The sequence below is a fragment of the Monocercomonoides exilis genome (genome assembly GCF_001643675.1).
Source record: "Monocercomonoides exilis strain PA203 chromosome Unknown scaffold39-1025343, whole genome shotgun sequence".
NCBI classification, from domain to species: domain Eukaryota; phylum Preaxostyla; order Oxymonadida; family Polymastigidae; genus Monocercomonoides; species Monocercomonoides exilis.
The window spans coordinates 302,501-328,214 of record NW_027150584.1 but is presented as its reverse complement, the minus strand read 5'-3'; the positions used below and the strand labels follow the sequence as shown (position 1 = coordinate 328,214).

The following is a 25,714-nucleotide window of genomic DNA, read 5'->3' as shown; positions in this document are numbered from 1 at the left end:
TTAAGATGTAATTTTTTTTAACCTTGGAATTGAATAGTTTCACTTCAGTATTAAATGGCTGAAAATCGAAGAATGAAAGATCCTCCAGTGGATACCATGTTTATAAGTAACATGATCAGACTTACAACAGCAGCAATTCGGTTTTTATTTTTTTTCTTTAATTCATAACTTTTTTCAAATGGATTTTGTTACAGATCAACTGAAAGTTTTGCACAGCTTATCCCGGAAGATCAAAATGTTATTTTACGCCAAATTTCAGAAGGGTTTGACAGTTTTTTAATTTATATTGGACATTTCTTAATAATAAATATTTCAGTTTTAAATCTCGTGCGCTGACTGAAATTACTGCTCCAAGGGTAATTCAAACAAAGGTCCTTCCTGACGTTGACCTTTTTAATGTGTGACATGAATTTTATTTTTTTCTTATTTTGAGTATTTGCGAATTATAACAGGCAAGCATCTTGAAACGTTTGCAAATCGAAGTATGTGAAGAGAGATTTCTTCAACGCTCAATTGCACACCAAAAAAAGTATGATGAAAATTCATTTCAAATAATTTATTGTTTTTTATTTAAATTTAATAGGTTACTTAAAAGACAAAAGAAATTATATAGAAAAGCACTTCTTCAATGTCGAAGCTCAGAGTCTGTTCAATAACACTGAATTAAAAAATTGTAATATCAAATCATTTCATTTTTTGTTTTGCTGAAAATTTCATTTTCTTTTAATTTGAGTTGAATGTAAATTTTCATTTCGCATTTCCTCCTTCTTTTAAATATATTCCTCAAATGACTGTCAACAACAAAAAAGAAATTTTTTAGATAAACATATGTTGATTAAATTTGATGATAAAGAGATTGAAAACAAAAAATAAGGATAAGATGGAATAATTGATTATTAGAAATTAAATAAAAATAAAGTTGTGTAAAAAATAAAACATTGTAAGGAAATAAATCTCTTGCTAGGTTCATAACAAACTAAGCTCATAAATTCAAAATGTTAAACTCAGATATGCATTGTAAATTATATTTCCAACAGATAATTTCAATTTAAGATCCACAGATACTTTGTAAAACATATTGAAGAAATAATGCCATCAAAAAAATAAAAATAGCGAAGATTATAGAAAAAAAGAGAGAAAAGAATTGAAAATGGCATTATCTCATATATTAAAGCTGCATCTTTGTATTACTCTTCAGTCACTTTATGCCCTTCTGCGATGATAGCACCAACCATTGTAAGAATCATTTTTGGGTTCACTTCAACGATATCCTCCCACAGACAGAAAATGGAGCATCCAATCTTGCGAGCGGCAGCAATGGCATATTTGGCATTCATTTCCTGGTCTTTCTTCTCTTCTTCTCCTTCTCCTCCTGTGCGGAACAACTCTTCATCAATGGCACGTGGCTCGATTGTGCCAATAAGATCCCAAAGGAAGCGGGACGTTTTGATTGATGGGTCGTTGTATCCAGTGATCATTGATGTCTTTCCAGCCTTTTGTACTTGCTCGTTCGCTTCTGCAAGCAGACTCTGTTCTGTGTATGCAGGCTTTCCTTGTTTCTTTGCAAGTTCCTGCAGATACGACATCATATATTGCCTTCTCAGCTGCCATGTGATGGCCAATGTAAACTGACGATGCCCTCTTGAGATGTCAGCACCTCCAATACCCACAAGAGAGCAGCCTTGGTCGCGAGCCTCCTGTAATGCATAGTTTGTGTTCTCGTTCATCTTAAACACGTTCTTAACGGGAGGCTTGTTGACCTTCGACCAATTGATGCACCCGGGTTTAAGTTTGTCCAAAAGTTGAAGAAGCACAAACCCGTCTTTCAGATCAGTAAACAGGTTGTTCACAAACGTCTCAATTCCAACGTTGTTCATCCAGTTTCTGAACGATCTTTCTTCTCTGTTTTCTGCAGAATCGTCTTCATCAATCAGAATCTTCAATTTATCATCCATCGTCTCCAGTGGTGCAAGTGCAGGCCACATGTTGAACAGCTGTGCAGTGAACGACATGTTCAGTTTGTTGTTTCCTGATGCAATATCGGCTGGTTTAATAAACCTCTTCACACCAAGCTTCTCAGCACCAGACAGAATAAACTCACCTCGCTTAAGTGGGTCTGTGTCTTCTAACCCTGAGAGGTCGCAGTGCATTGGGGCGATTTGATGAAGAAGGACGATGTAGTTTTCTCCATCCTGCACATCTGTTGTGAAATTTGTCACACGGCGAGAGTGGTTGGCAGCTTTCAAATGGTAGTTAAACCATCTCAGCAAGATGTGTTCAGGTGGCATTTTCAAAAAGTCTTCGATTGTTTCACCTTCTTCCAACAAACGATACAGTTCAGGATGATCCTTCAAATTGATTTTGCTTGTCAATTTGATCTGTAAAAAAGCGTAAACAAAGCAAATAAAATATTAAAAGATTTCCATCAATTTAATTGCTTTCAGTTTCAAACTCTGATAATCTGCCACATAAGAGCAAATACAAGCATTGGTCTTCCTTCAATAATATCTTGAGCCCCAATGTTAACAACACTGCAACCTGAAAGAATATATTTAAATTAGCACAGTTAAAAATAAAACAAAAAGAACCAGCACACCAATAGCCTTAGCAGAGTTAATGCAAAGGCATTGATTTGCTTGAATGTTGTAGATGTTTAACTTCTTTTTTGTCAGTGCACGTTCGTCTAATCAAAGCAAAGTTGTTTCGTAATGTGGTTTATTAATTGCTGAAAAAATATGTGAATGTCAAACCAAGTGCTCCTTCCTTCGCAACATTTATCATTTTCGAGAGGAGAATACCATCGTGCACCTTTTTGAAAATATCATCACCTGATGAATCAATGGGCACAACTCCCTCAAGATCAGGATCTCCAGAAAGATGCATGTTGATAAACTCAACAAAGGCAGTTTTCTCCTCTTCAGAATAGGAGTGATAGCCTGTTGGGCCCTCCATCTTGGTCACTTTAACAAAAACATTAAGTTGATGATGAACAAATCATAAAAATATACCATGGTCTCCTTTATGTTGTCCAGGTATTTGAGTTGACATTTTTAGATCTTATTCCATTATTGTAACATTTGACAAAAAATTATTAACTTTTCAAAGTTAATCATTTTTGCATCTTTGACTTGTATTTCTCTTTTAACACAATTTCAAATTTTATATTTTTCATTAAATATTTTATATAAGCGAATTTTTCAAGCACAATCATTGTTTTTTTAAATGTGAATTTAAATTCAAAAAAAGAATATATTTTGTTGATGAATTAATAATTCGTTTTCAACTGATAAAAAATTAACCCTGGGTGACGTGGTGACTTCTGACGTGACTTTTTCGATTTTTGACGGACTTGATAGATTTTTTTACGTCACAAAAAAAAAAAAAAAATAAATTAAAATAAAAAATTATAATTAAAATTAAAAAATAAAAAAAAATTAAAAATTTATTTCTTCATAGTGATTAATAATTTTTCATTTAAAATATACTGTTTATTTATAATTTTGCAATGAATTATTTTTAAATTCAAACAAATCAAAATTACCATTACACATATTTCACTGACGTGAAAGCGGAAATCGGAATATTGATACGTCACTGAAGTCACTGACGTCACAACGTCACATCGAGTCAGAAAATGATCGAACCAGAAGAAGAAACAAAACTTCAAAATTTGCCAAATGAATTACAAAAATGTTTGACAAATGATTATATTGTGTGAACAATAACCATTGTTATTCAAATAAGAAGGTTTCTTACATTTATTTCAGAAAGATATCTTTGAAAAGATGAAAAAGAAATTGGAAAATGCAGATTGTCAATTTGTGATATTGCAAAAACATTGCGAAACAAAATATGGACCAGGTGTGCATATCAATTATTATTCTTCAATGTTCATATCCCTGTGTTTTTCTTCATGGAAAGTGTATGATCATCCTCGAAAAAAGAACGAATATCTTTCTAGACTTTCTTTTGAAGCTATTGGAGAATCATTGTGGATTTCTTTCACTCTTGTTGATGAAAATGGTATACCAAAAAAGGATTGCCACAAGTATTATCTGTGCCCGATTTCGAAGGAAGGATTTGCCTGCGGTGTGTCAGGTCGAAGAAGTTACTCATTCATTGTTAATCATAATTGTGAACTTTTGAAGCACAAAAATATTGTTCGATTTAAAAAAGCTTATGATTCCACATTAATTTGCAAAAATCCTATATCTCATTCAATGTTAGATGGTCCAGCAAATGTTTCAGAATTACATAAGCAATTTATTTCATTAATATGCAGATGCAATTCTTCGTTTTTATCATCTTCTTCGAAAGAAATGAATTCGTTTATTTTTTCATTGATCAGAGCTGGGCAAAGCAACCCTTCACCACCATCAACATCAATTTTCCCATATTTGACTCGCAAGAAAATCGCATATATGGTGCTCAAAGAAAAAACTCAAATCGTAAAGGAAAAACAGTCAAGCATTTGGAACAATGGAGTGAGTTTAATGTTGGATGGTGCATGTGTTGGTAATCGAAAAATTACTGTTGTGACAATCTCAAAATTATCATTGGACAGCAAGCCCATGTTTTGGGGATTATATCCTCCATGTGGAACTTCAAACGAATATGAGTCACTTGTCAAAAGTTTAATTTTTGAATAATCTCAGTTCAATACGGTTATCAGGAGTTTTTGTACAGATGGATTGTCATCTCAGAAAAGAGCTATTGAAAATTTATCAACACAAGAAAGCAACTCAAATAAACCTGTTGAAAATTATCAAACATTTATTCCCTTTCATGTTTATTGTTGTAACCACCTGACTAATTTGGTAATCACCAATTTATTTTCCAAAGTGCCATTTCTATATGATCTGAAATTAAAAATGCTCAATTTCACTCAAAAAGCCCATTCTCAGTCAATAAGGAACCTTCTGAAGAAGCGCTCACCTTCATTCGTTTCAACCAGATGGAATTCCTTATTTGAAATAGCTTCTTTCATTAGAAAGAAAAATGAAATTATTCAAAAGGAACATTTGATCGATGCAAACAGCCTCGTGGATATTATCAAGGCTGAAATTTTTCTTCACCCTTTTCATTTTCTTCATATGTGCTTCGAAAATGATAATACAAAGTTGAGTCAAGTTTTTCCTTTAATTCTTAATACTTTTGAATATTTTTTCTTTTTATGAAAGCAAGAACCCTTCAAGGAAAATAAATGGAGAAACTCTATTGTAAATTCATTGATGTTGTTGCATAATTATTTTTTATCTGGAACTCGCGGGGAGTACATTGTCCTTTCTTACGCTTTGACACCAACTGGCATGCAATTAATTCGAAAACAGCAATTTCCAATCAGTAATTTTTCGACTCCATCAATATTTTCGGATCGCTGCAAAAAATCGAACGATTCTTGCTTGATTGATTCCTCAACAATTAAACAAACAACCGTTTCGTTGTTTCACCCCTTGCTTAAAACCATGGATTCATATGCAAAAGATTTTCGAATGTGTTTCATTTTATTAACTATTTTCTTTCATTCTTTTTTTATTTTGAATTTTTCATGAAATAATTACAGAAAAAGTTACAACGATCAACCACATTCACCAAAGAAAGTTTTATCCGAAAAAGAAATAGGTTTGATTAATTGTTTTTTTTTCGAAAATAGTGTTAATCATTTTTTTCTCGCTTTACTAGGTCAAAGTGATTTCCAGGATGTAATGGAATTAATAAAACAATTAGATGAAAGAAATATTGAAAATAGCGAAAAAATAAATGAAAAAATTGATGACAGGGATACAGAAGATGATGACAGCGATGCCTTCGGGTTGTTGGAAGCAGAAGAAAATTCCATTGATGATATGTTCGACTTCTTGTTTGAAGAATGCTCGCAAAAAAATGATCAATATGAAAAAAAAGAAGATACAAATACATCGTCTTCAGATGATATTTCAAGTTCATTACAAACCTCTTCATCTGCACGGTTTTCAACAACTTCACATTTGTCCATTTCCTCCAGCATTTCTCCTTCAATATTGTCAAACTTGCCAAAAGGAGAAGCATCCAGAAAAGAAACAGAACTTGAAGAGAATGTTCGATTTACAGAAAACAGAAAAGAAGACGATGAACATATTCCCAATCGAAGAAAATTGCAAACGCTTTGTTCTGATTCAGAAGTGGAAGAAGATGAAGAAATTGTTGAGTTGTTCTCGACAAGCAAATCAGAATTATTACTGGAAATGAATGAAGAAAAAGACTTACAAAAAATCAAACGAATAGAAAATGAAATATTAGTCGATTGGTTCCCACGGCTTATTGAATATATGACAAAATATACAGAAAAAGTATTGAGAAGTTTTGAAAAGGAGTTTGTCGATGGCTGCATTCTGTTATTTGAAAGACAAATGAAATCAAAGCCTGAAGAGCTGTTTGAGATAAATCCAGAAATACATTACAATGTTCTGGCAGCATACGGAAGTTTACAGATGATTTACTCAGGGCTATGTCTTTCATTGATCGTTTCTCCCTGCAGTGAGTCTAGTTGTGAAAGAGTCATTTCTAAAATGAAAAACATTATTTGAGATCAAAGATTTTCATTTAATTTGCAAACACTTGAGGCAATTCTTCATGTTTAAAACGTTTCTGTTATCATTTCGTTATAGCTTCATTTCCTTTTAAAAAACTTTCTTTCGACAAAACCTTTTCGTAAAACGAATTAGAAAACTTTAATTTATATATATTTTTTTTCAATTCATCTTCGTTCAAGACAAAAAACAAAAAAAAAAAATTAAAATGAAAGGAAATGGGAACAATTTGCTATTTACGGGGTTGAATGAGAAAATGTTTTCAAATAGGAAATAACTTCACATAGAAACAAACAAATTTGTGGTGCTTTCAGAAAAAACAGTTTCAAGAGAAAACCAAAAAGCAAATTAGTGTTTGAAATTTTCGCATTTATTGTTCTGAACTTATAAAAAAAAGTTTGATTCATTCGTTAAAAAGGATGAGTGGAAATATTACAATATTTATTTTTTGGAATGTGAGCCGAATGAAATTCGGGAATAGTGCATATAAATAAAAACCGTGGATATAAGACAACTGAATAATAAATTATCAAATTCATTTACATCATCAAATGTTATTAGAAGTGTGATGCATACGTTGATTTATTCAAGATCTTCTTCCTCTTCCTAAACAAATTTTCATTTCCTCCAAAGGGTATTTTCCTTATCTTTTCTGAAGTCTTGGAAGCCTTCTTTACGGATAATTTATTTCACTATTTTGCCACTCAAAAGGAAAGAAGAGCAAAGCAAAGAAATTTCTGTTTCAATTCGTTGCACTTCCAAAAGCCCCAACTGCTTCTAATGCTTCTTTTAGAACAGATGAAATGATAATAAATACACTTTCTTAATCAAAATATAAGGTGTTCTCAACTTCAAACATTAATTCATTGTTCAAAAAAATGTGAAATTAACCTTTTCGGGATTTCTTTCATCTCTTCTGAAGTTGATTCGGAAGAGAGTGAAGAAGGAATTATGAAAAGAGTATAAGATTAGCTGCATGAAATAAACGAGACGAACAAATGAAAGTCCAAATGAACATATTGAAGCGGAAGAACAAACTTCCGCTTGAGAGTGTGCATTTGGTGCAGTTGATTATTTTGATGTGGATTCAAGATAAATGTCTCTAGAAAAACGGGAAATGTTGCTTTGTTAACAACTATTTGCGATCGCCCAAAAAAAGACAACGATGTACCATTCAATTCGATATGAAAACATTATGAAAATTTTCGAACAAATAAATTTGGAGACAATGAAGTCTGAACAAATTGTTAAAGTTGAGCTTTAGCGACGTTTGCATCATTTTCAATAGAAAAAGAGACATTTCAGGTGAACTGGTTGCACATACACTAAATTGCAGTTTTTGTTGTTGAGATCAATAAAGATTGATACAGGTTTTCGGTTCGATGTGAATCATCCGAACTCATTATTTTTTCCATTTCTCAATTTGTTGATTCTTCATTTTCTGGATGAGGTTTGTTGAAGTTTATTCAATGAAAAAATCCAAACAGATTTCCAAATGGGAAAAGAAGTCCAGCATCTGTGAAAGACGTAATTTTTCAGTTAAGATGTTAAACAGTGATGCATTTGAATTTTTCTTTGCAGTTATTTTGTTTGTTAATTGTTTGAAAAAGATTTCTGTAAAAGAAATGAGGAATTGTCAAAATCACAAGTATTTTCTTTTATTTTTCCATTTTTTGTCAAATCCTTGAATATTTTTTAGTTAATTTTCAAAGTTCAAAAGTTTTTATTTCGTTTCATTTCAAATAGAAATAATAGAAGTGTTTTGAAAAAACAAAAAAAGACTATTCATTTTCGATTTTAAGAAATGACAAGAAAAGAAAAATTGAACATTGATTCTTTATGAACAAAACATGAATATTTATTTTTATCATTATATTGAGAATAATAATTAATACACCATGCATGTGAACCACAAAATTGAATAAAGAAAACTGTTCATATTTTTAAAAACATATAAAGATATTCTCAACCCTTTTTTCTTCATTTCAATATTTCCTTTACAACTCTTATCTTTTCGCTTCTACAATTTTATAATTCTCTTCTTTTTTCAATCTCCTAGAAATCGCAATGAAAAATTCAAGCTATCAAATTCCAAACCTTTTTTCAACGTTGGCTGCTGTTTCTTCTCCAAAGCAGCATCAACGGCTTCACTTCTCAACAAGTCATCAATTTTCACAGCACTGTTCCTTGCTGAGCTTCTCAATAAATAAATACAACAGTTGATAATCATTTCATTATTCACCTTTGCAGATTTTAACATCCAAACAATGAAGCTGATAAGCTCTGCATATTCTTGACCCCAACGTGCGCATGACCAGATGAAATATTCTAATGTTCGGAGCCATATCAATAAAAAAGCTCTCCTTTTGTTTCTAATTCTCCATCTACTTTTTCTTTCTCTCTTTTCGTATCATCACATTCTCTCTGCTCTTTCAGTTATCTAATTGCCATTCTTCCAAAATGCAGCTCATTCGCAACAACTCTTTCGATGCGTTCATTGCTGAAGAAACGGTTTATCAAAAACTGCCAAGTTGATTGAGAAGCAAGATGAGTCAGATTTCTGTATTCTTGATGACATTTCATAATCTCTTTGATTTCATTCAGATGCAGTTTTTGTACAAAAAACCAATGAAAAATTTCTAAAATTTCCAAAAATGTCAAAATAGAAGAAGAAATGCTTACACATGCATATTCACCTATATCGCTCGTAACCAGGAAAACATCATTCATTTCTTATTGTGTTTCTTCGCTTACCTCATTGCTTGAAGCAGCATTCAGCAGACAAGGAACACAGACATATAACAATTCTGAAGAAATCCTTTTGTCAGGTTAAATATTAAATTCAAAAATGTCATTCAATAACTTTCTTCCTTTCTAACTTTTTTCTTTTTTTATTTTTACAAAATAAATCGTCATGCTTTTAGATATTTTGTTCAATAAAAATCCTTTCAAAAAATAAAATCCGCAAATCTTAAGAAACATTGTAATATCCAAAAAATTTCTGTAGAATAAGAATTTCAACTGGTATTTTAATTCTTCAATTATAATGTGTATTCCGTCGAATTGCTTTTTTGTGAAAACAGATATTGATTTATCGTTATTCATTCCATTCTTTGTTTCATTCGCTTCATGGATTTTTTGTCAATGTTCTTCCTCGATGCTAAATGAAAGCTCAAAAAAATAATCAAAAATAAAAATTGCAATAATCAAGACTTAAAATGCAACAATGATCAGACACTTGCATATTGTTCAGTTACACACTTTGCAATTTTTATATGATTAGTATAGAAGCTACAGAGCATTTTGTCTCAAATTTTGTTCGAACAAAGTTGACGAACACAAAAAAGAAACTGACGAATTGAAATCTTTAGAAACAGCATTTACAAAATTGACACACATTCCATCCTCTTATGCATCTGCAGATTGTATCACAAAACACAACAGCTCACTTTGATTTATATTCTAATAATAAAATAACGGGAATTATTGATCCAAAGATGCAAAAATAAGAAAGAAAGAAAGAAAGAAAATTAAATTATCGATTAATGTTAATCAAATAAATGTAATAATAATTCATATTTTCTTATATTCCTTTTTTTTTTTTTTTTTTTTTTTTTTTTTTTTTTTTTTTTTTTTTTTTTTTTTTTTTTTTATTTTTATTTTATTGAAGTGGAAAATAGGTGACGGACGTTGCGAATTTTTTTCTTCACGTCACCCAGGGTTATAAAAAATATTCAACATAAAGTCAAATTTTAAGAGAATTATTTTTTATCATTCACATGGATTTTTCTTCAAAAAAATATGTTAATGGTTAATTTTTAGGTTAAATAAAACTATTCATGGAATGCTCAATTTTGACAATAGACTCTCCAACTTTCATAATTTTCAAATCAAAATATATTGGTAACGAGTGTAATTCTTTTTGAAGTTGTAACATCAAAAACAATTCAATATCAAAAAACTTTTTCAGTCAAATTTATATAATTAAGAAATATATTTGAAAAAAATAAATCAAATACAAGTGTGGATGTAATTTTTTGAAATCATAGTTTTTTTGGCATGTTGATATGTGTATCATTCTTTTTGAAAAGTGGCAAATGTTATTATTTCAAGTACATTGGAATAAAGATATATTCAAAAGTTTTTGCTATTGATTTTTCAAATAAAACATGTGAGATTATTTTTGAAATCATATTTTTTCATTCAAATATTTCGGTTCATAAATTTCCCTTGTATTTCATTAAAATAATACTGAAAAGATAAAAGGATTATAAAAGATATCTTCGTTTTTAATTCATATTAAATATTTATCTTCGAAATAGTTTTGACAATTTTTTGCATTTTAATAAAAAATCTCTTCCCTGTGACAAACAACCTTCGAAAAATTAACACTTCGAAAAAAGTTATGATTACAAAAATAATTACCCATATTAATGCATGTTATAACATGTTGACAATATTTTATTGAAACCATTTAGGGCAGCATATTTCACTTCAGGCATTGGCAAGTGGAGTAGATCCTGGTACCAATGAGATCCTACCCACCATTTTTATAATTTTCATTTTAAAAATCTCTTTTAGGGTTAACCCTAACCCTAATATTCCTCGGAAAAACCCTAAATTATCACAATATCCAATGCGAACTTGTTTAATTCGTCAAAACCCTAAAACCCAATAAACACAATAAGAAATATCAAAATCTTTTTATAATTGAGGGCATGGATCATGGAATACCATGATCTTCTCCATATGCCCAGGCATTTTCATTGAAAAATTATGCACTTTTCATTGACTTTTTGAGAACAAAAACCACAATAAAAATGTGTCCATTTTTTGAAAATAGCGAAATGTTGGAAAACATTTTGAAATTATTTCAATGTAGTTTGTTTTCAGATATGAAAATCAAAAATTTTTTGAAACCTGATAAAGTTCAAAAATGTTATAAGTGAAACAATTTTTTCAAGCTTTGTGCATAAAAAGCTTGAAAGTCCATATTTAACCCCATATTTTTTTGTTGAAAAATCCATGTGAATGATAAAAAACAATTCTCTTAAAATTTCACTTTTTGTTATATATTTTTTATCAGTTGAAGACGAATTATTAATTCATCAACAGTAATTGTTATTGAAGAATTTTCTGAAGTGTATTTAACACAAAAAAAAAAAAAAAAAAAAAAAAAAAAAAAAAATAAATAAATAAATAAATAAATAAATAAATAAAATAATAATAATAATAATAATAATAATAATAATAATAATAATAATAATAATAATAATAATAATAATAATAATAATAATAATAATAATAGAATAAAATAGCAAAAAATGAAAAAATAAATAAACAAATGAAAAAAAAAAATCTGATTGTTGAATAATCATCAATGAAAAAATGAGATGATTGATATTCATGGCAAAATTTGTTGTTTCTCTTTTCTTTTTTTATCTGGTTGATTATACAATAATTTTTTTATGTATTTCATTTAAAAAAAAACGATCTTAATCATAAAACTGATAATCAGTCTTTTAATCTTTTATCAATAAAGAAGATAAATGGAAGTATATTAAGATGAAAATATAATTAAACTAGAACAAGAATTACGCTCATATTATCAACTATAAAAGAGAAGAAGAAATAAGACAAACATGAATCACCAAGTGAAGTTATTAATTGAAAACATCAAGTTGGAAGATATTAATGAAAAATAATGTTTTAACAAAGTCAATTAATATCTAATTCAAATGTGAAACAAATACAAAAACAAAGTACAAAAAATAGTAACTAAACCTAAAAAAATTAAAAAATAAAAATGTTTGGTGGCTTTTAAAATAGCACAAACAAAAACATCTAAAAAGTCTAAACGATGATGTGAATCGTGTGAAATTAATACATAATTACTATTACAATGCAATCATCTCATTATTTTTGAAGATAAAAAGAAGAATAATCAAAAAAAAAAAAAAAAATAAATGTGTCAAAAAATAATAGAAAAGAACGCAAAGTTTCGATAAATAAATTATAAATATTCTTTGTTTCCTTATCTTTTTTTTCAGATTCTCTACTTCTTCTTTACAAACGACTTTGGAACATAACCTTCAGTCCCATCTGATTTAATCACATAAATCCAGCCATTTGCTTCTTCGTCAATCATTTGCACCTCCTCGTTTGCTTGTACAGATATGGCATTTTCTCCAGTTGCCTTGAAGTTGTACAAAATCTGCAAACAGAATGAAATAAATGAATAAATGAACAAAAAAAATATTATAAATAAATAAAATAAGCCAAAGAAATATAAATAGCAAGATAAGTGACATTTTGGTTTGTGAAAAAATTCAGGAAAGAAATTTAAAAAGAATATTTATAAAGATATGTTAACATACAATTGCAGGAAAAGTTTCCTCTTCCTCTTCCTCGTCTTCCTCTTCTTTGACTTCTTCTTTCCTTTCATCTTTGACTTCTTCTTTATCAGGAGAATCCTTCTGATTCTCCTCTGATGCTTTGCCACTTGCAATCTCTTTCTCTTTTTCTGCCTCTTTTTCACTGGATGCTTCTTCTTTACAAGATGAAGCATTTTTAACCTCCTTCAATTCATCTTCTGTTTTGTCATCAACATTTTCTTTAGTCGCTTGCGCTTCTTCCTTTCTCAATGATGTTTCTTCAATTTTTTCCTTTTCCTTTTCCTTTTCTTTTCCATCTGAATCGCTATGAGTTTCTTTTTTAGTGTCATTTCCTTTTCCATTTCCATTTTCTTCTTTCTCTTTCTCATCCAATTTTACTTTGTTTATCTCTACACTTTTATCATTCTCCTTCTGCTTTTCTTCTTTCTCTTCTTTCTCTATTTCTTTCATTCCTTCTTCTCCACTCTTCGTTTCTTCCTTGTTATCTTTCTTAATATTCAATCCTTTTCCTTCTTCTTCTTCTTCTGCATTCTTTTCTTCTTTGCTTCCATCAACAACATTGTTCGCTATTCCAATCTTCAACAGCATCCTCTTCTGTTTTTCATTTTTCTTCTCTTCTTCTGTCAGATTCAGATTATTTTCAATATCATCATACTCATGTTCATTGTTTTCGCTACTTTCCTTCATATTCGCATTCCCTTCAATTTCTTCCTTCTTCTTCTCGTTCGAGTGCTCCCCTGCAATCATCGACATCAGCGCAGCTGCATTTCCTTCTTTATCCTTTCTTTTATGCTTCTCCTCCATTCTCGCCTTCCTCTCTTTCTCCATCTTCTCTTCCTCTTCTTTCTCGTCGTATCCCAGTGCATCCTCAACATCCATCAGAAGTGCCTCGTCTGATATGGAACTATCCCCATCATCTGCTCCTTTCCCTCCTTTCCCTCCTTTCCTCCCATCTTCTTCGTCTCCTTCGTCTCCTTCCTCCTCACTTTCATATCCAATCTCCATTTTCCCTTTCATTCTCACATCCTCTTTGCCTCGTTCCCCTACGCTGCTCCATCTTCTCACTATCCCCTTCTTATTCTCCTCTTCTCTGCTCTTTCGCGAGCAAACACTTGATGTCCTCGATGGATTCCTCGAACTTTGCTCTGCTCCGCTCTTCACGTGCCCAAACTCCACACTGTCTGCCCCTTCTCTTTCTCTTTCTCCTCCTCCTCTTTCTCCTCCTTCTCCTTCATCACACTCAATCTCTTCTTCCACCTCTGTCTCTACTTCTGTTTCTACTTCTGTGATGTCATCTTCACCTTCCTTAGGCGCCTCTTCTTCTTTTTCCTTTCTCGCCTCCTCTTCATCCTCTTCTTTCACTCTCTTCTCATATTCCAACCTTTCCCTTTCCCTTTTCATCTTTCTTCTCTCGATCTCTCTTCTCACTTCTTCAAAGGCTGCTCCTCCTTCCAATTCGTTCACATAGTTCATTGGCACAATCCCCGACTCACCAACACCATTCGTCACTTTCACCCACCCTTCATCATCATCATCATCATCATCTTCCTCTTCTTCCCCTTCCCCTCCTCCTCCTCCTCCTTCTTTCTCCTTCTTCTCTTTCTTCTTCCTCAATCTTCCATACACAATATCCCCCACACTCACACTCAGCTCCTCATCCTCTTCAGCACGATACTCATACACAGCCAAGTACCACACCCGAGTGCTCAGCTCTGCATCTTCCTCTTTCTCTCTCTTTTTTCTCTCCTCCACTTCCTCTTTCCTTTTCTCCTCCCTCTCCTTCCTCCTCTCTTCTTGCTGTCTCTTCACATTTTTCATTCGCACCTCTCTTTTGCTGCGTGCAACCACCTTCGTCTTCTTCACCTTCCTTCTCATTTTCTTCACTCTTCTCTTCTTCTCCCCACTCGGCACAGAAGCAGAAGAAGAAGCAGCAGCAGTAGCTGACAATGCTGTCCCTTGGATTGTCTCAAACGGAGACGCAAAGGAAGCAGAGGACTGATCTGTCACAAAAGGCGAGGTGAATAGCGATGTCTGCAACGAGAGTGAATGCATCGTTGGAGAAGAGCAGCGAGAAGAGGCAGCAGAAGAAGGGGCGGAAAAGGGGGATGAGGCAGATGCAGAAGCAAACACAGAAGAAGAAGAAGAAGATGAAGAAGAAGAAGAAGAAGCAGAGGCAGAAGAAGAAGGAAGGAACGGATCAGATGAAGTGATAGCAGCAGATGGAGCAAGTGAAGAAATAGAAAGGTGTGATGCTGAAGTGATGCTGCTTGAAGAAGAAAGCGGGGCAGCTGCGTTTGACAAGCTGAGAGGCCCAAGAGAAGGAAAAGAGGTTGGAGAAGTGGGAGATGTAGATGAAGAACAGGATGAAGTGCGGGAAATCGACTGATGGAGAGAAGAATTAGAGGAGGCATGGGGAAGAAGAGGAGGCGAAGAAGTAAGAGGATTGGAAGAAGAAGAAGATAATGATAGAAAAGCTGAAGGGGCAGAAGGCGGAGGAGGCATCCAGAATTTGGGAGGAGGTGGAGTCACAGGCTCGTTTGGACCATGTTGCTATCAGAATAGGAATAATAATTATTGTTTAGAGAATGAAAAGATAGCAACACATTGAATGAATGTGTGGGATGTTAATGATTCATTAATTAAAATAAACAAAAAAATAAACAACGAATATATAAATAAATAACAACGAATATAGAATGCCAATTTCAAACAATCACAACAATAAAGTTCAAAAAGAATGAAAAAAAAAAAAAAAAAAAAAAAAAAAAAGAATGCGCCACTTTGCATACTCTCTTGCAAAACTTTGGCTCAGAGAAGCGCTGGTGCTGTATTCTTGTGCAGTTGCGGGCGACAAAGAGGGAAAGTTCGCGAACTGGATCAAGCTCATTCAACAGCTCTAAACACACAGAAACATTCTTCTGGTGAATAAGCAGCTCCTGGAAAGGGGAGAGGAAGTGTTTAAAGATTAGAAATAAATAAAGTGATTTTATAATTATTATTTGAAACAAAAGTTGAAAAAAAATTAACTATGCTTAATGCATAGCTGTCTTTAAACATTTTAACAATTCTCTTTATCTCTCTCTTTATCTCTTTCTCTTTCTCTCTCTCTCTCTCTTTCTTTTTTCCTCCCCCCTTTCACATACCTCCATCCAAGAAGTCATAAGCAACTTCAGGCTTTCCTGAGTGGTTTTCAGTCGTTTTGCCTCCAATTCTTCAAACTCTCTCAGTAAGCGATACATCGTTCTCTCATATTCTTCTTCTGCTGCCTGGCAAACCTTTGTGGCGTCCACATATAGCATCTCAGTGTTCATCTTTTCCTTCAGTTTCTCTGTCATTGTCTTCATCAACTACATATTTGGATAATTGATATCAGAATTAATTCACAAAAAACATATCGATGATTCATGCCTTAATTTTTTTGTCAGCTTTTGATCCCAGGTCATCTTTGACTTTGGAATAAGCAGCGTCGGCTTCATCCCATTCACCAAATGCAAAACAGTATTTCTCTCTTTTCTGAAACACATTTGTGAAAAATTTCTCAAAAGATAAAACAAACCCTTGCAGCTTCTTCGTGTGCAAGCTTCTTCTTCTTCAGTGAATTTTGATGCTCTTGCTCAAGGGTCTTGAAATATTCTTCATAGACTTTAGCTTCTGCCTTTACTTTTGTCAAAACACCTTCAATCTTTTGCATAAAATCAAATGATGCTTTTTCAATCGATGCTATTCGCTCTTTCAATCCCTTCCATACGATTTGTATTGCACTATATTATAATAGAAATCAAGGTATTACCATTACTTAGACACATTTATTATAATGAAGCAAACCCTCCTTCTGATAAATCTTGAAACTTTCGTGACTTTATGTTTTCATAAAACGCTTTTGTAGACATGTGATTTTTTGTTAAACGAACAATAATCTCATCGTATGTCCTTCAAATTTAAAATATTACAAAAATAAGTTTATTCAACATTTATAATCGATAATCCACACTTCTTCCCTGCCTTTCCTCTTTCAAAAATTAAATCAATCCCTTCCCAAAGTTTTCCAGGAAGATCTATAATTATTGAAGATTCCATTTGCTTAAAAAGATTGATATTTCCCGATCAAGAATAATAAAAGCGAAAATATTTTCCTCAAAAAATATTTATGGGCTAAACATATTTTCTCTTCTCTAATTAAAGTTTATGAACGCATTTTTGCAGAATAGTTTCATTCTTCAAAATATGTGTGATTAATAACATTTTCACCATTATAAATTATCACAATTATTTCAAGATACTAATATTTTTTGTTATTTATTTTCTCCGGAATAGCTTCCAATTTAATTGTTATTTATGCGAATGCTTTCATAAAAATGTTCATTAATTCGCATACTATACTGCGGGAAAAGGGGTCATATCCTCATTTGAAGAATGGAAAAGGATATGTTGCCTGTTGATGGCTTTTTCGAAGCGACAAGCATTGCAATCATTGGTGCATCTCACAAAGACGGAACTCCTGGTATGCTTACTTTATAGATACTTTACAATTATTTTTTAATTCTCTTTAAAGGATGGGCTGTTTCAAAACAGGTTTTAAAATCATTCAAACGTGGTCCGGTGTATCTCGTAAATCCAAAAGGAGGGACTTTGTTTGATCAACCAGTGTATAAGTCAATTGATGACATTCCTTCACAACATGTCGACCTTGCTGTGATAGTTGTTCCTGCAAGATTCTCTCCACAAGCTGTAAAAGACATGTCAAGCAAAAAAAGTTGCAAATATATGGTTAACATAGCTGGAGGATTTGCTGATATTGGGGCAGAGGGAAAAGCAATTCAAAATGAACTAAAAAAAGCTGTCGAAAGTTGTGGGGTTAGATTAATTGGGCCAAACGGTGTAGGCTTTTATTCTGCTTTTGACACAATCGATTGCTTGTTTATTTTGGATTCATCTGCACACAGGCCCATTCCTGGTGGAGTTTCCATTGCTTCACAAAGCGGAGGCTTTGGAGTGTGCATGTTTAATCATGTTGAGAAAATCTGTTCAGTAATTCCGTGGATTGGGAAGATGATCTCACTTGGGAACTCAATAAATGTATGCGAAGCAGATATGATGGAATACTTCGAAAGAGACGAACACACAAAAATTGCAGCGTTCTATCTCGAAGGAATCCAACAACCTACAAGATTTCTGGCAGCAGCCCGGAGAGCGCGGATGAAAGGAAAGGGCGTATTTATAGTGAAATCCGGCGCAACTCCCGCTGGTTCCATTGCCATTCGGTCACACAGCGCGTCCGTTGCTGTTGACGATGCAGTCACCGATGCATTGCTGAAAGAGAACGGGATTGTGCGATGTGTTGACTGGCGAGACATGTTTGCTGTGAAGATGATCGGCGAGGTTGTTGGGCAGAGGGTGACAGGGAAGAAGGTGCAGATCATAACGAACGGAGGCGGGCAGGGTGTGCAACTGGTGGATGCGCTGTGGAAAGAAGGGCTGGAACTTGGGATGATGTCGGACGAGCTGAAGCAAAAAATGATTGAAAAATATCCTCCTTTCTACATCGTGAAGAACCCGCTTGACATGACAGGCAGTGGAACAACAGAAGATTTTTCGTATGCGCTGCGGATGCTCCGTGACGACCCGGGAAGCGATGTGATTGTGCTGAGCTTGATTGGCTCGCTGAAGGCGATTGACTCGAGAACGCTTTGCCACGAGATGGTGGAGCTGTACGGGAGAAAGAAAGAGAATTGGAATGAAGAAACTGGTAAAGAAAGAGAAGAAGGAGAAAATGAACGAAAGGAAAGGAAAGAAACAGAAAACGAAAGTGAAAGCAACAGCGACAGCGAAGAAAGCGAAACAACCAGTCAAAAACATTCCAATTCAAAGCAAAGCTCATTTATTTCCAAGCGCAAGTCGTTGTATGTGCTGCTGATTGGTGCGCAGATTGAGGAAGAGCGTGAATGCACAGACATTCTGATGAGCGGCGGGATTCCTGTTTTCAGCAGCGAGGTGGATGTTGCGAAGGCAGTGGGCACTCAGATGAGATCGCACTGCTTTGTGGAGAAGGAGAAGGTGCGGATGAGAGAAAGGCAGGAGACAATGGGGAAGCGAGTGGGATCAAATACATCACTTGCATCTCTGGCTTCATTGGCTTCGCTCGAAGGAAGCTCAGCATCATCGTCTGAGGGGCATGCTGATTCAGATGTTTCTTTGTCTGTTTCATCGGCAGCTTCGGCTGATCAGACATCGACTGGAAACTTAACAGCTGAAATTCCCATTGACATCTCAGTGGCCAAGTCTGTGAGCGAATCCATCCGCTCTGCCATTGATGCTGTTGCTGTTTCTGCTGCTGCCACTGCTGACTCTACCAATTCTTCTGATTCGACAAAAGCGAAAGAGGATCACTATGTTCTGCCTGAATCTTCAGCACTCAAAGTGCTTATGGCGCTGGGTATTTCTGTTCCGCCATTCAAAGAGGTGCATAGCGCAGCTGAGGCAGAGGCGTTTGTGGAAGCGCTGCAGAAGGAGAGAGACGAGCTGTGTGAGAAGTGTGAGAAGTGCGGGATGGGCAAAGTGATGGAGTTTGTGGTGAAGAGCGGGTGTGAGTGGGCAGAGCGGGAGGAGCGAAAGGAGTTTGTGAAGACGCACATAGCTGGCGTCGATGGGCTGGTAGGGGAGGCGGTGGAGGAAATGCTGGAGGTGCAGCGGGAGAGCGGGCACGAGAAAGAAGGCGTGATCGTGATGGAGTGCCTGACAACAAACGAGATCCCGTGTCAGTGCTTGAAGACAACACAGTTCACACACCGTGGCCAAATGAATGCTCAGAGCCTGGCTGATTCTCGTCCTGTGTCGTCTGTGCCTCTATTTGTCGGGGTGCATCGAGACCCGACGTTTGGGCCTGTGCTGATTGGAGGGCTTGGGGGAAGCCTTGTGTCTGCTGTGAGTGATGTGTCATTTGCGCTGTGCCCTTGCGCTGATTCAGACGCCACGGATGTGCTGCATCAGCTGAGGACAAGAGGCATTTTCGAGAAAAATCGGAGGAAAGTCAGAAATGTTAACATCTTGGAGAAGGACATGGTGATTGGAGGTGCTGTGGATGCAGCCATTGTGAATGAAAAGGCTGTTGCAAAGATGATGTCAAAAATTTCATCGCTTCCTGCTCTTTGCAACGAGATACAATCAATTGATTTGAACCCTGTTGTAGTTAGAGAGAACCAAGTGTGGGCTGTGGATGCTCGTTTTGTTATGAAGAGAACAATTTCTAACGTTGATTCCGAATAAAAATTTACATTTATGTTTCTTTTCCATAGTTATACTTTATATATATAATTTTTTGAAAAGGATTTCATTTCTAAAGTTAATTTAAGAATTACAGCATTTTAAAATTAAAGAATTTCTAAATATATATTTACTTTTCCTCAAAATTTGTTTTCGAAATAACACATACATTTTTAAAGATCATTACCCATATTTTCGAACAATGTTTGGTAGTCAAGGTTTATTTGCTTTCATTCAATGCTCATAAATAATTTATTTTAATTTATTTTATTTTAATGATTATTTTGATTGAATAAAAATTAATCAAAACAATATTTCTTGTTTTTGAGGCGGATCACGAGGATTTGGTGGAGGAGGCCGTGGGAGAGGTGGAAGAGGTGGATTCGGTGGTGGTAGAGGTAGAGACGGTGGCAGAGGTGGAGGGCGTGGAGGAAGAGGCGGTAGAGGTGGAGGTAGAGGAGGTGCAAGAGGAGGAAAAGGAAAAGGAGGAATGAAAGGAGGAAGCAAAGTTATTGTCACTCCACATGAGCGATTCCCAGGTGTTTATATTGCTCATTCAAAAGAAGATTCTCTTGCAACAAGAAGCATGCTGCCAGGAGAATCTGTATATGGAGAAAAAAGAATTTCTGTTGATGTTTGCTAAAAAAAAGAAATATTAATTTGATTTTTTGAAATGTTCATTTTACAATATCATTCATGTAGGATGAAACAGCTGCAAGCGGGAAAACGGAATATAGAATTTGGAACCCATATAGATCGAAACTTGGTGCAGCTGTTATTGGTGGAATCGGTAATATACATATTCAACCAGGATGTAAATTACTATATCTTGGAGCAGCTTCAGGAACAACCGTTTCTCATTGTTCAGATATTGTTGGACCTGTTTGTTTTCTTTTTCTTTCTTTTTTTCTTCATATTAATATTAAAAAATTATAATTTTATTTAAAAATTTTTAGACTGGAGTTGTGTATGCAGTCGAATTTTCACAAAGAGTTGGTCGTGATTTACTTGGACTTGCACAAAAACGTGCAAATATTGTTCCAATCATTGAAGATGCTCGTTATCCTCAGCGTTATCGCATGCTTGTTCCAATGGTGGATGTGATCTTTGCTGATGTTGCACAGCCTGATCAAGCACGTATTGTTGAAATCAATGCAAAGTACTTCTTGAAGAATGGAGGACATTACGTTATTTCTATCAAGGCTTCTTGTATCGATTCAGTTTCACCTGCTCCTGCTGTTTTCGCAAAGGAAAGGAGTACTCTGGCCGAAGCTGGACTTAAGCCACTGGAGCAACTTACGTTAGAACCTTATGAAAGAGATCATGCGGTTGTTGTGGGAGTTTATAGGCCGACGAAAAAGGAGAAGTAATCAAAACTCATTATTTTGAACAAATTATTTGTACATACTCAAATCACTTCCCCTCTTTTCGCAATTATAATTAAGTTTTTACCGTGTATTTTATTCATTTCGCAATATACTTAACATGTCAGTTCAGATAAAATTATATTTTTTTTGAATTTCACCGCAAATAGCCCATAATATCACACATATTCTTCGTTTTATTCATTTTATCATTTGCCTTCTTGCACAAATGATATTCGAAAATCGTTTGGCTTTTCTATTTGAAAAGAGCTTTTTTTATTTATCTAAATCGATGTTAAACAAATAGACGAAGTATTGAGTGATAAAGTCCTTCATGCCTTTTCGCCTCCTATTCGTAATTATGAAGTTATTGAAAAGCAAACAAACCGTAAGTTTATTATTACAAACATTCCATTGAATGGAACCGTTGGTAAAAATTTGAATGAAACGGAATTAGAGGAACTGTGCAAAATCGAGTCACCATTTCTGTTAAAAGATAGATCATTTATTATTGATTCCCGAGATGCATTTATTCTGACCGACCATTGCAATGCACATTCATTTCAAAACGTTATGCGTCCTGCGGAAACTCCTAAAAGTCAGATTCAAGAAGCTGTTTGCAAATTACATCTATTTTTTTGCTTAATAAAACGTAATCCGAAATTTTTTAACGTGTAGACTGTATGGCAGATACTCGGGCAAATTATTGCTGGTCTTTCGACTCTTCAAAATCATCCAGGGAGACCATTTTCTCATGGATTGATAAATTCATCAAATGTATTTATGTGCGAAAACGGGAGAATTCAAATAAGTATCAACTTTTTTTTCCTTTTTTTGTTTTTGATTGTGTTTTCTTTTCTTTTGAAAGCTGAATTTGGATTATTCAAGCAATTCACTGAAGAAATGATATCGCGCTTTTCTTATCTGGAAAAGCAATTTATTGCACCTGAATTGATGAAATCAGGAGAGTTTGAATATCTTTTTAAGCATTTATTTTTTTTTAAACCATCATTTGATGCCCAATCTCAAACCGTTATTTATATTATCCTTTTATCATTTCCAGAGTATCTTTTCTCACAGACATCTACTCAGTGGGTGCTCTTGTCTTTCAATATATCATAGGGAACCACCCTCTCCGCGACAGCGGAGCGATCACAGGGAAAGTGCTGCCGAAGGGCTATTCGGGCGAGCTGCGGAATTTGCTGCTGCGGATGATGGACGATGAGCCAGCAAAGCGGCCTGGTCTGGCAGAGCTGATGGGGCACAAAGTGCTGGTGCCGTGGATGAGGAGCATGATGAAGAAGCACGGAGACGCAGCAGCGAGGGAGAAAGCACAGGAAAAGACAGCGTTGCCCATTGTGATTGTGAAGAAGAGAGAAGAGGAAGAGGAAGGAAAAGAGAAAGAGCAGCAGCCTTCTTCTTCTTCCTCTCCTTCATCAGCTGTTTCTCCTTCATCATCATCTTCTCCTTCTCCTTCTCCTTCCCCTTCTCCTTCTTCAGAGCCTGGATCTTCCTCTTCCCCTGCACCAACAGTCACCAAGCGAAGAAAGCGTCCACCGCCACCAAGTATGGCTGCTCCTGTGATTCCGATAGAAATAGAAGAAGCTGGAAAAACAAGCAATTCACAGAAAGAAGAGAAAGAAGAAGGAAAAGCAGAAGAGAAAATTGAAGAGAAAGAGAAAGAGAAAGAAAAAAGAGAAGGAGGAGGAGAAGAAGAAGGCAAAAAGATCGAAGAGAATGAAGAAAAAGCAGAAACAGCACCACATCCAATAAAAGTGAAGATTAAGAGGTTGCCACCCCCGCCTTCAACAATAGCACCAACAGTAGCTGATATTAATGCTTCTCCTTCTTCTTCTTCTGCTTCTTCTGTATCAGAAGAAGGAGAAGGAGAAAAAGAGAAAAAGGAAGAAGAAAAGAAAGAAGAAAAAGGAGAAGAAAAGAAAGAAGAAGAAACAAAGCCAACAGAGGAAGAGCATTCAGCAGCAGTAGGAAAGGGGGCTGTTGTGAGAGTGAAGAAGCGAAGGCTGCCACCACCACCAGCAATAGATGTGAAGACGATTGTGCCACAGACAGAAGGAATGAGCGAATCTTTGGGTGATTTGAAAGATAGTGGTGATGATGGAAAGGAAGGAAGAGAAGGAAGAGAAGGAGGAGAAGGAGAAGGGGAAAAGAAAGAGGAGAAAGAGGAGAAGGAAGAAGAGAAAGAAGAAGAGAAAGAAGGAAATTCTCAACCAAACGAATCTGAAACAAAAGAAGATAACAAGGAAGAAGGAGCTTCTGCTGCTAATTCTTCTTCTTCTTCTGAAGATCAACAGCAAGTGAAGCCAAAGAAGAAGTTGCATTTACCAGCACCTCCATCATTTGCACCTCCAATTGTGGAAATTTCTGAAGAAAAGAACCAAAACGAGACGGATGACAAGAAAGAAGGAAAAGAAGGAGAAAGAGAAGAAAAGAAAGAAATTAATGATGAGAACGAGGAAGATGTTGAAGTTGAAGCAATTATTGAAGAAGCACAAGATGAATATAAAGAAGAAGCAGAGAAAGAGAAAGAGAAAGAGAAGTCAGAAGAGAAGAAAGAAGAAGAGAACAAGATGGATAATCAAGCTGAAACATCTGTTGCAGCAGAACAAACAGAAGGCAGTGCTTCAATTTCAACAGCTTCTGAAGAGTCGTCAACACATCAATCAGAAGAGGAAGCTAAAAATGCCACGGAAATTAGTTCTGATTTGGGTGATGCTTCTTCATCTTCTTCTTTTTCTTCCTCTTCCTCTTCTTCTTCCTCTTCCTCCTCTTCTTCCTCTTCCTCTTCCTCTTCTTCTTCACTCGAAAATGATAACCAATTATCATCATCATCATCATCATCATTAACACTGGAATGTACAGAGCATTCTGCCTTCTCCTCTCTCTCGCTAATTTCCCAACAACAACAGCTGATTCAGCAGCAGCAGCAACCGCAACAACATCCTCAGAAGATGTCTGTGCTTTTATCACAATTCGCTCTTCTGTCTGAAGCAATGAAGGCAACTAAGCCCCAAACAAAGAAGGAGAAGATTGTGGAAGGGCAAGGGGTATCGACAGATGTGTCGCTGTTTACATTGGGAGCAAACAAGAATAGCCAAAAGACAAGTGGAGAAGGAGCTTCAGCTGATTCTACAGAGTTATCATCATCATCAATAGCTGCTTCTGATTCATCTTCTGCCAAATGCAAAGAACATGATAACAACAACAGCACAAATACTGAAGCACAAGCTCATCTTCTCCAGATCAGCCGGGCGATGGAGGCGATCCACATCATCCTGTTCCGGAGGATCTACCCAGCTGATATCGAAGGCATGCCAGCAGTGCGGTTTGGGGCGAAGAGGGACACACTGACAGAAGAGATGAAGGAGATTCTGAGGGAAATAGCGTGTGATGGAGAAAAGCTGAGTGAAAGAGAGAGGGAGATTATGAGGAGGATGGAGAAGAAAAGAGAAGAAATGTACAACCCGTTTTTGTCGGCGGTGTCTGCTTCTTCTTCTTCATCCTCCTCCTCCTCCTCTTCTTCTTCATCTTCACTTCCACCTCGTTCTCCTAACAAGCAGCAGCTGTCTTCTGAGGAAGATGAGGCTGATCCAGTGCTGAAAGCTGTGCTGGCTGAGTCAAAAAAAGAATATGAGCAGATGTTGGAGAAAGAGAAAGAGTGTCTCAATTGGGAATCCAGCAGCAATGAAGAAGAAGAAAAAGTTAACAACAACAATAATAATAACGATAAAAGCAATAAGGTTTCACGGCATCTCCCTCTGCTGACAAGACTGAGAGCAGCAGATGCTGTTTGTTTGATCCATCGAGGTTGGTCTATCACTGCTGATGCTGTCAATCAAACAAATAATTTTGATTCGACTTCTTCTTCTTCTTCCTCTTCTTTCTCTTCTTCTTTTTCTCCCTCTTCTTCTTCCTCTTCCTCATCCTCATCCTCATCCTCTTCTTCCACAACTCCAATGAACTTTTCTTCTCCATCTTCAGTCACTTTCCAGCCTGTGATGTCGCCCAGATCTCCACAAGAAGCACCTCACCATCAATTCCCTTCCTCTCCTGCACCACAACAAGGCTCTTTACCTTATTCCCCGCCTTTCACACCAGCACACCC

General features: G+C 35.2%; 7 protein-coding genes across 7 annotated transcripts in view; 5 read left to right on the top strand and 2 right to left on the bottom strand.

Moving 5' to 3' along the window:
* The first annotated feature begins 18 nt into the window (after window positions 1–18).
* On the top strand, window positions 19–812 carry MONOS_2057 (uncharacterized protein). Its single transcript, XM_067871953.1, has 5 exons — window positions 19–140; window positions 195–263; window positions 317–398; window positions 453–529; window positions 584–812. The coding sequence occupies exons 1-5, from the start codon at window positions 55–57 to the stop codon at window positions 654–656; spliced, it is 387 nt and encodes a 128-aa protein (XP_067722951.1). The 5' UTR covers window positions 19–54; the 3' UTR covers window positions 657–812.
* On the bottom strand, window positions 813–3,062 carry MONOS_2056 (fimbrin/plastin). Its single transcript, XM_067871952.1, has 5 exons — window positions 3,009–3,062; window positions 2,751–2,960; window positions 2,597–2,683; window positions 2,453–2,538; window positions 813–2,378 (listed from the first exon to the last, which is right to left on the bottom strand). Exons 1-5 carry the CDS (start codon window positions 3,046–3,048, stop codon window positions 1,188–1,190), a joined length of 1,614 nt encoding a protein of 537 aa, XP_067722950.1. The 5' UTR covers window positions 3,049–3,062; the 3' UTR covers window positions 813–1,187.
* A 2,218-nt stretch (window positions 3,063–5,280) lies between these two features.
* On the top strand, window positions 5,281–6,770 carry MONOS_17954 (uncharacterized protein). The gene is made up of 3 exons (XM_067870926.1): window positions 5,281–5,494; window positions 5,564–5,622; window positions 5,683–6,770. Exons 1-3 carry the CDS (start codon window positions 5,310–5,312, stop codon window positions 6,564–6,566), a joined length of 1,128 nt encoding a protein of 375 aa, XP_067722949.1. The 5' UTR covers window positions 5,281–5,309; the 3' UTR covers window positions 6,567–6,770.
* Window positions 6,771–12,068: 5,298 nt separating this feature from the next.
* Window positions 12,069–17,041, bottom strand: MONOS_2054fu2055 (uncharacterized protein; the record flags this gene model as incomplete). Its single annotated transcript, XM_067871951.1, has 8 exons — window positions 12,069–12,783; window positions 12,947–15,514; window positions 15,754–15,900; window positions 16,108–16,311; window positions 16,373–16,477; window positions 16,521–16,725; window positions 16,790–16,894; window positions 16,956–17,041. The coding sequence occupies 8 exons, from the start codon at window positions 17,039–17,041 to the stop codon at window positions 12,625–12,627; spliced, it is 3,579 nt and encodes a 1,192-aa protein (XP_067722948.1). The 3' UTR covers window positions 12,069–12,624.
* Window positions 17,042–17,360: 319 nt separating this feature from the next.
* Window positions 17,361–20,370, top strand: MONOS_2053 (putative Acyl-CoA synthetase). The gene is made up of 2 exons (XM_067871950.1): window positions 17,361–17,465; window positions 17,517–20,370. The coding sequence occupies exons 1-2, from the start codon at window positions 17,378–17,380 to the stop codon at window positions 20,225–20,227; spliced, it is 2,799 nt and encodes a 932-aa protein (XP_067722947.1). The 5' UTR covers window positions 17,361–17,377; the 3' UTR covers window positions 20,228–20,370.
* Window positions 20,371–20,413: 43 nt separating this feature from the next.
* On the top strand, window positions 20,414–21,776 carry MONOS_2052 (putative rRNA 2'-O-methyltransferase fibrillarin 2). Its single transcript, XM_067871949.1, has 4 exons — window positions 20,414–20,442; window positions 20,554–20,858; window positions 20,927–21,106; window positions 21,181–21,776. The coding sequence occupies exons 1-4, from the start codon at window positions 20,427–20,429 to the stop codon at window positions 21,592–21,594; spliced, it is 915 nt and encodes a 304-aa protein (XP_067722946.1). The 5' UTR covers window positions 20,414–20,426; the 3' UTR covers window positions 21,595–21,776.
* Window positions 21,765–25,714, top strand: part of MONOS_2051 (putative Protein kinase domain) — a 5,696-nt gene continuing 1,746 nt past the window's right edge. Inside the window, exons 1-5 of the mRNA XM_067871948.1 lie at window positions 21,765–21,833; window positions 21,896–22,203; window positions 22,267–22,399; window positions 22,457–22,556; window positions 22,652–25,714. The exon at window positions 22,652–25,714 is cut by the window's right edge and continues 251 nt beyond it. Of these exons, the coding sequence (XP_067722945.1) occupies window positions 21,818–21,833; window positions 21,896–22,203; window positions 22,267–22,399; window positions 22,457–22,556; window positions 22,652–25,714 (3,620 nt within the window). The 5' untranslated portion in view covers window positions 21,765–21,817. The remainder of the gene's footprint in view (window positions 21,834–21,895; window positions 22,204–22,266; window positions 22,400–22,456; window positions 22,557–22,651) is intronic.

What these genes read in the sequence shown, in the direction of transcription:
- MONOS_2052 (XM_067871949.1), top strand. An exon ending in AAAAAAGAATTTCTGTTGAT is followed by an intron (nt 20,859 to 20,926) that starts GTTTGCTAAAAA and finishes TCATTCATGTAG; the next exon opens with GATGAAACAGCTGCAAGCGG. An exon ending in GTTCAGATATTGTTGGACCT is followed by an intron (nt 21,107 to 21,180) that starts GTTTGTTTTCTT and finishes AAAAATTTTTAG; the next exon opens with ACTGGAGTTGTGTATGCAGT.
- MONOS_17954 (XM_067870926.1), top strand. Translation starts at nt 5,310, where the DNA reads ATGCAATTAATTCGAAAACAGCAATTTCCAATCAGTAATTTTTCGACT. An exon ending in TATGCAAAAGATTTTCGAAT is followed by an intron (nt 5,495 to 5,563) that starts GTGTTTCATTTT and finishes AAATAATTACAG; the next exon opens with AAAAAGTTACAACGATCAAC. An exon ending in TTTATCCGAAAAAGAAATAG is followed by an intron (nt 5,623 to 5,682) that starts GTTTGATTAATT and finishes TCGCTTTACTAG; the next exon opens with GTCAAAGTGATTTCCAGGAT.
- MONOS_2053 (XM_067871950.1), top strand. Translation starts at nt 17,378, where the DNA reads ATGGAAAAGGATATGTTGCCTGTTGATGGCTTTTTCGAAGCGACAAGC. An exon ending in TCACAAAGACGGAACTCCTG is followed by an intron (nt 17,466 to 17,516) that starts GTATGCTTACTT and finishes TTCTCTTTAAAG; the next exon opens with GATGGGCTGTTTCAAAACAG.
- MONOS_2057 (XM_067871953.1), top strand. Translation starts at nt 55, where the DNA reads ATGGCTGAAAATCGAAGAATGAAAGATCCTCCAGTGGATACCATGTTT. An exon ending in TTACGCCAAATTTCAGAAGG is followed by an intron (nt 264 to 316) that starts GTTTGACAGTTT and finishes TAAATATTTCAG; the next exon opens with TTTTAAATCTCGTGCGCTGA. An exon ending in CTGACGTTGACCTTTTTAAT is followed by an intron (nt 399 to 452) that starts GTGTGACATGAA and finishes GAATTATAACAG; the next exon opens with GCAAGCATCTTGAAACGTTT.
- MONOS_2056 (XM_067871952.1), bottom strand. Translation starts at nt 3,048, where the DNA reads ATGTCAACTCAAATACCTGGACAACATAAAGGAGACCATG. An exon ending in ACAACATAAAGGAGACCATG is followed by an intron (nt 2,961 to 3,008) that starts GTATATTTTTAT and finishes TTTTTGTTAAAG; the next exon opens with TGACCAAGATGGAGGGCCCA. An exon ending in TGCGAAGGAAGGAGCACTTG is followed by an intron (nt 2,684 to 2,750) that starts GTTTGACATTCA and finishes TGCTTTGATTAG; the next exon opens with ACGAACGTGCACTGACAAAA.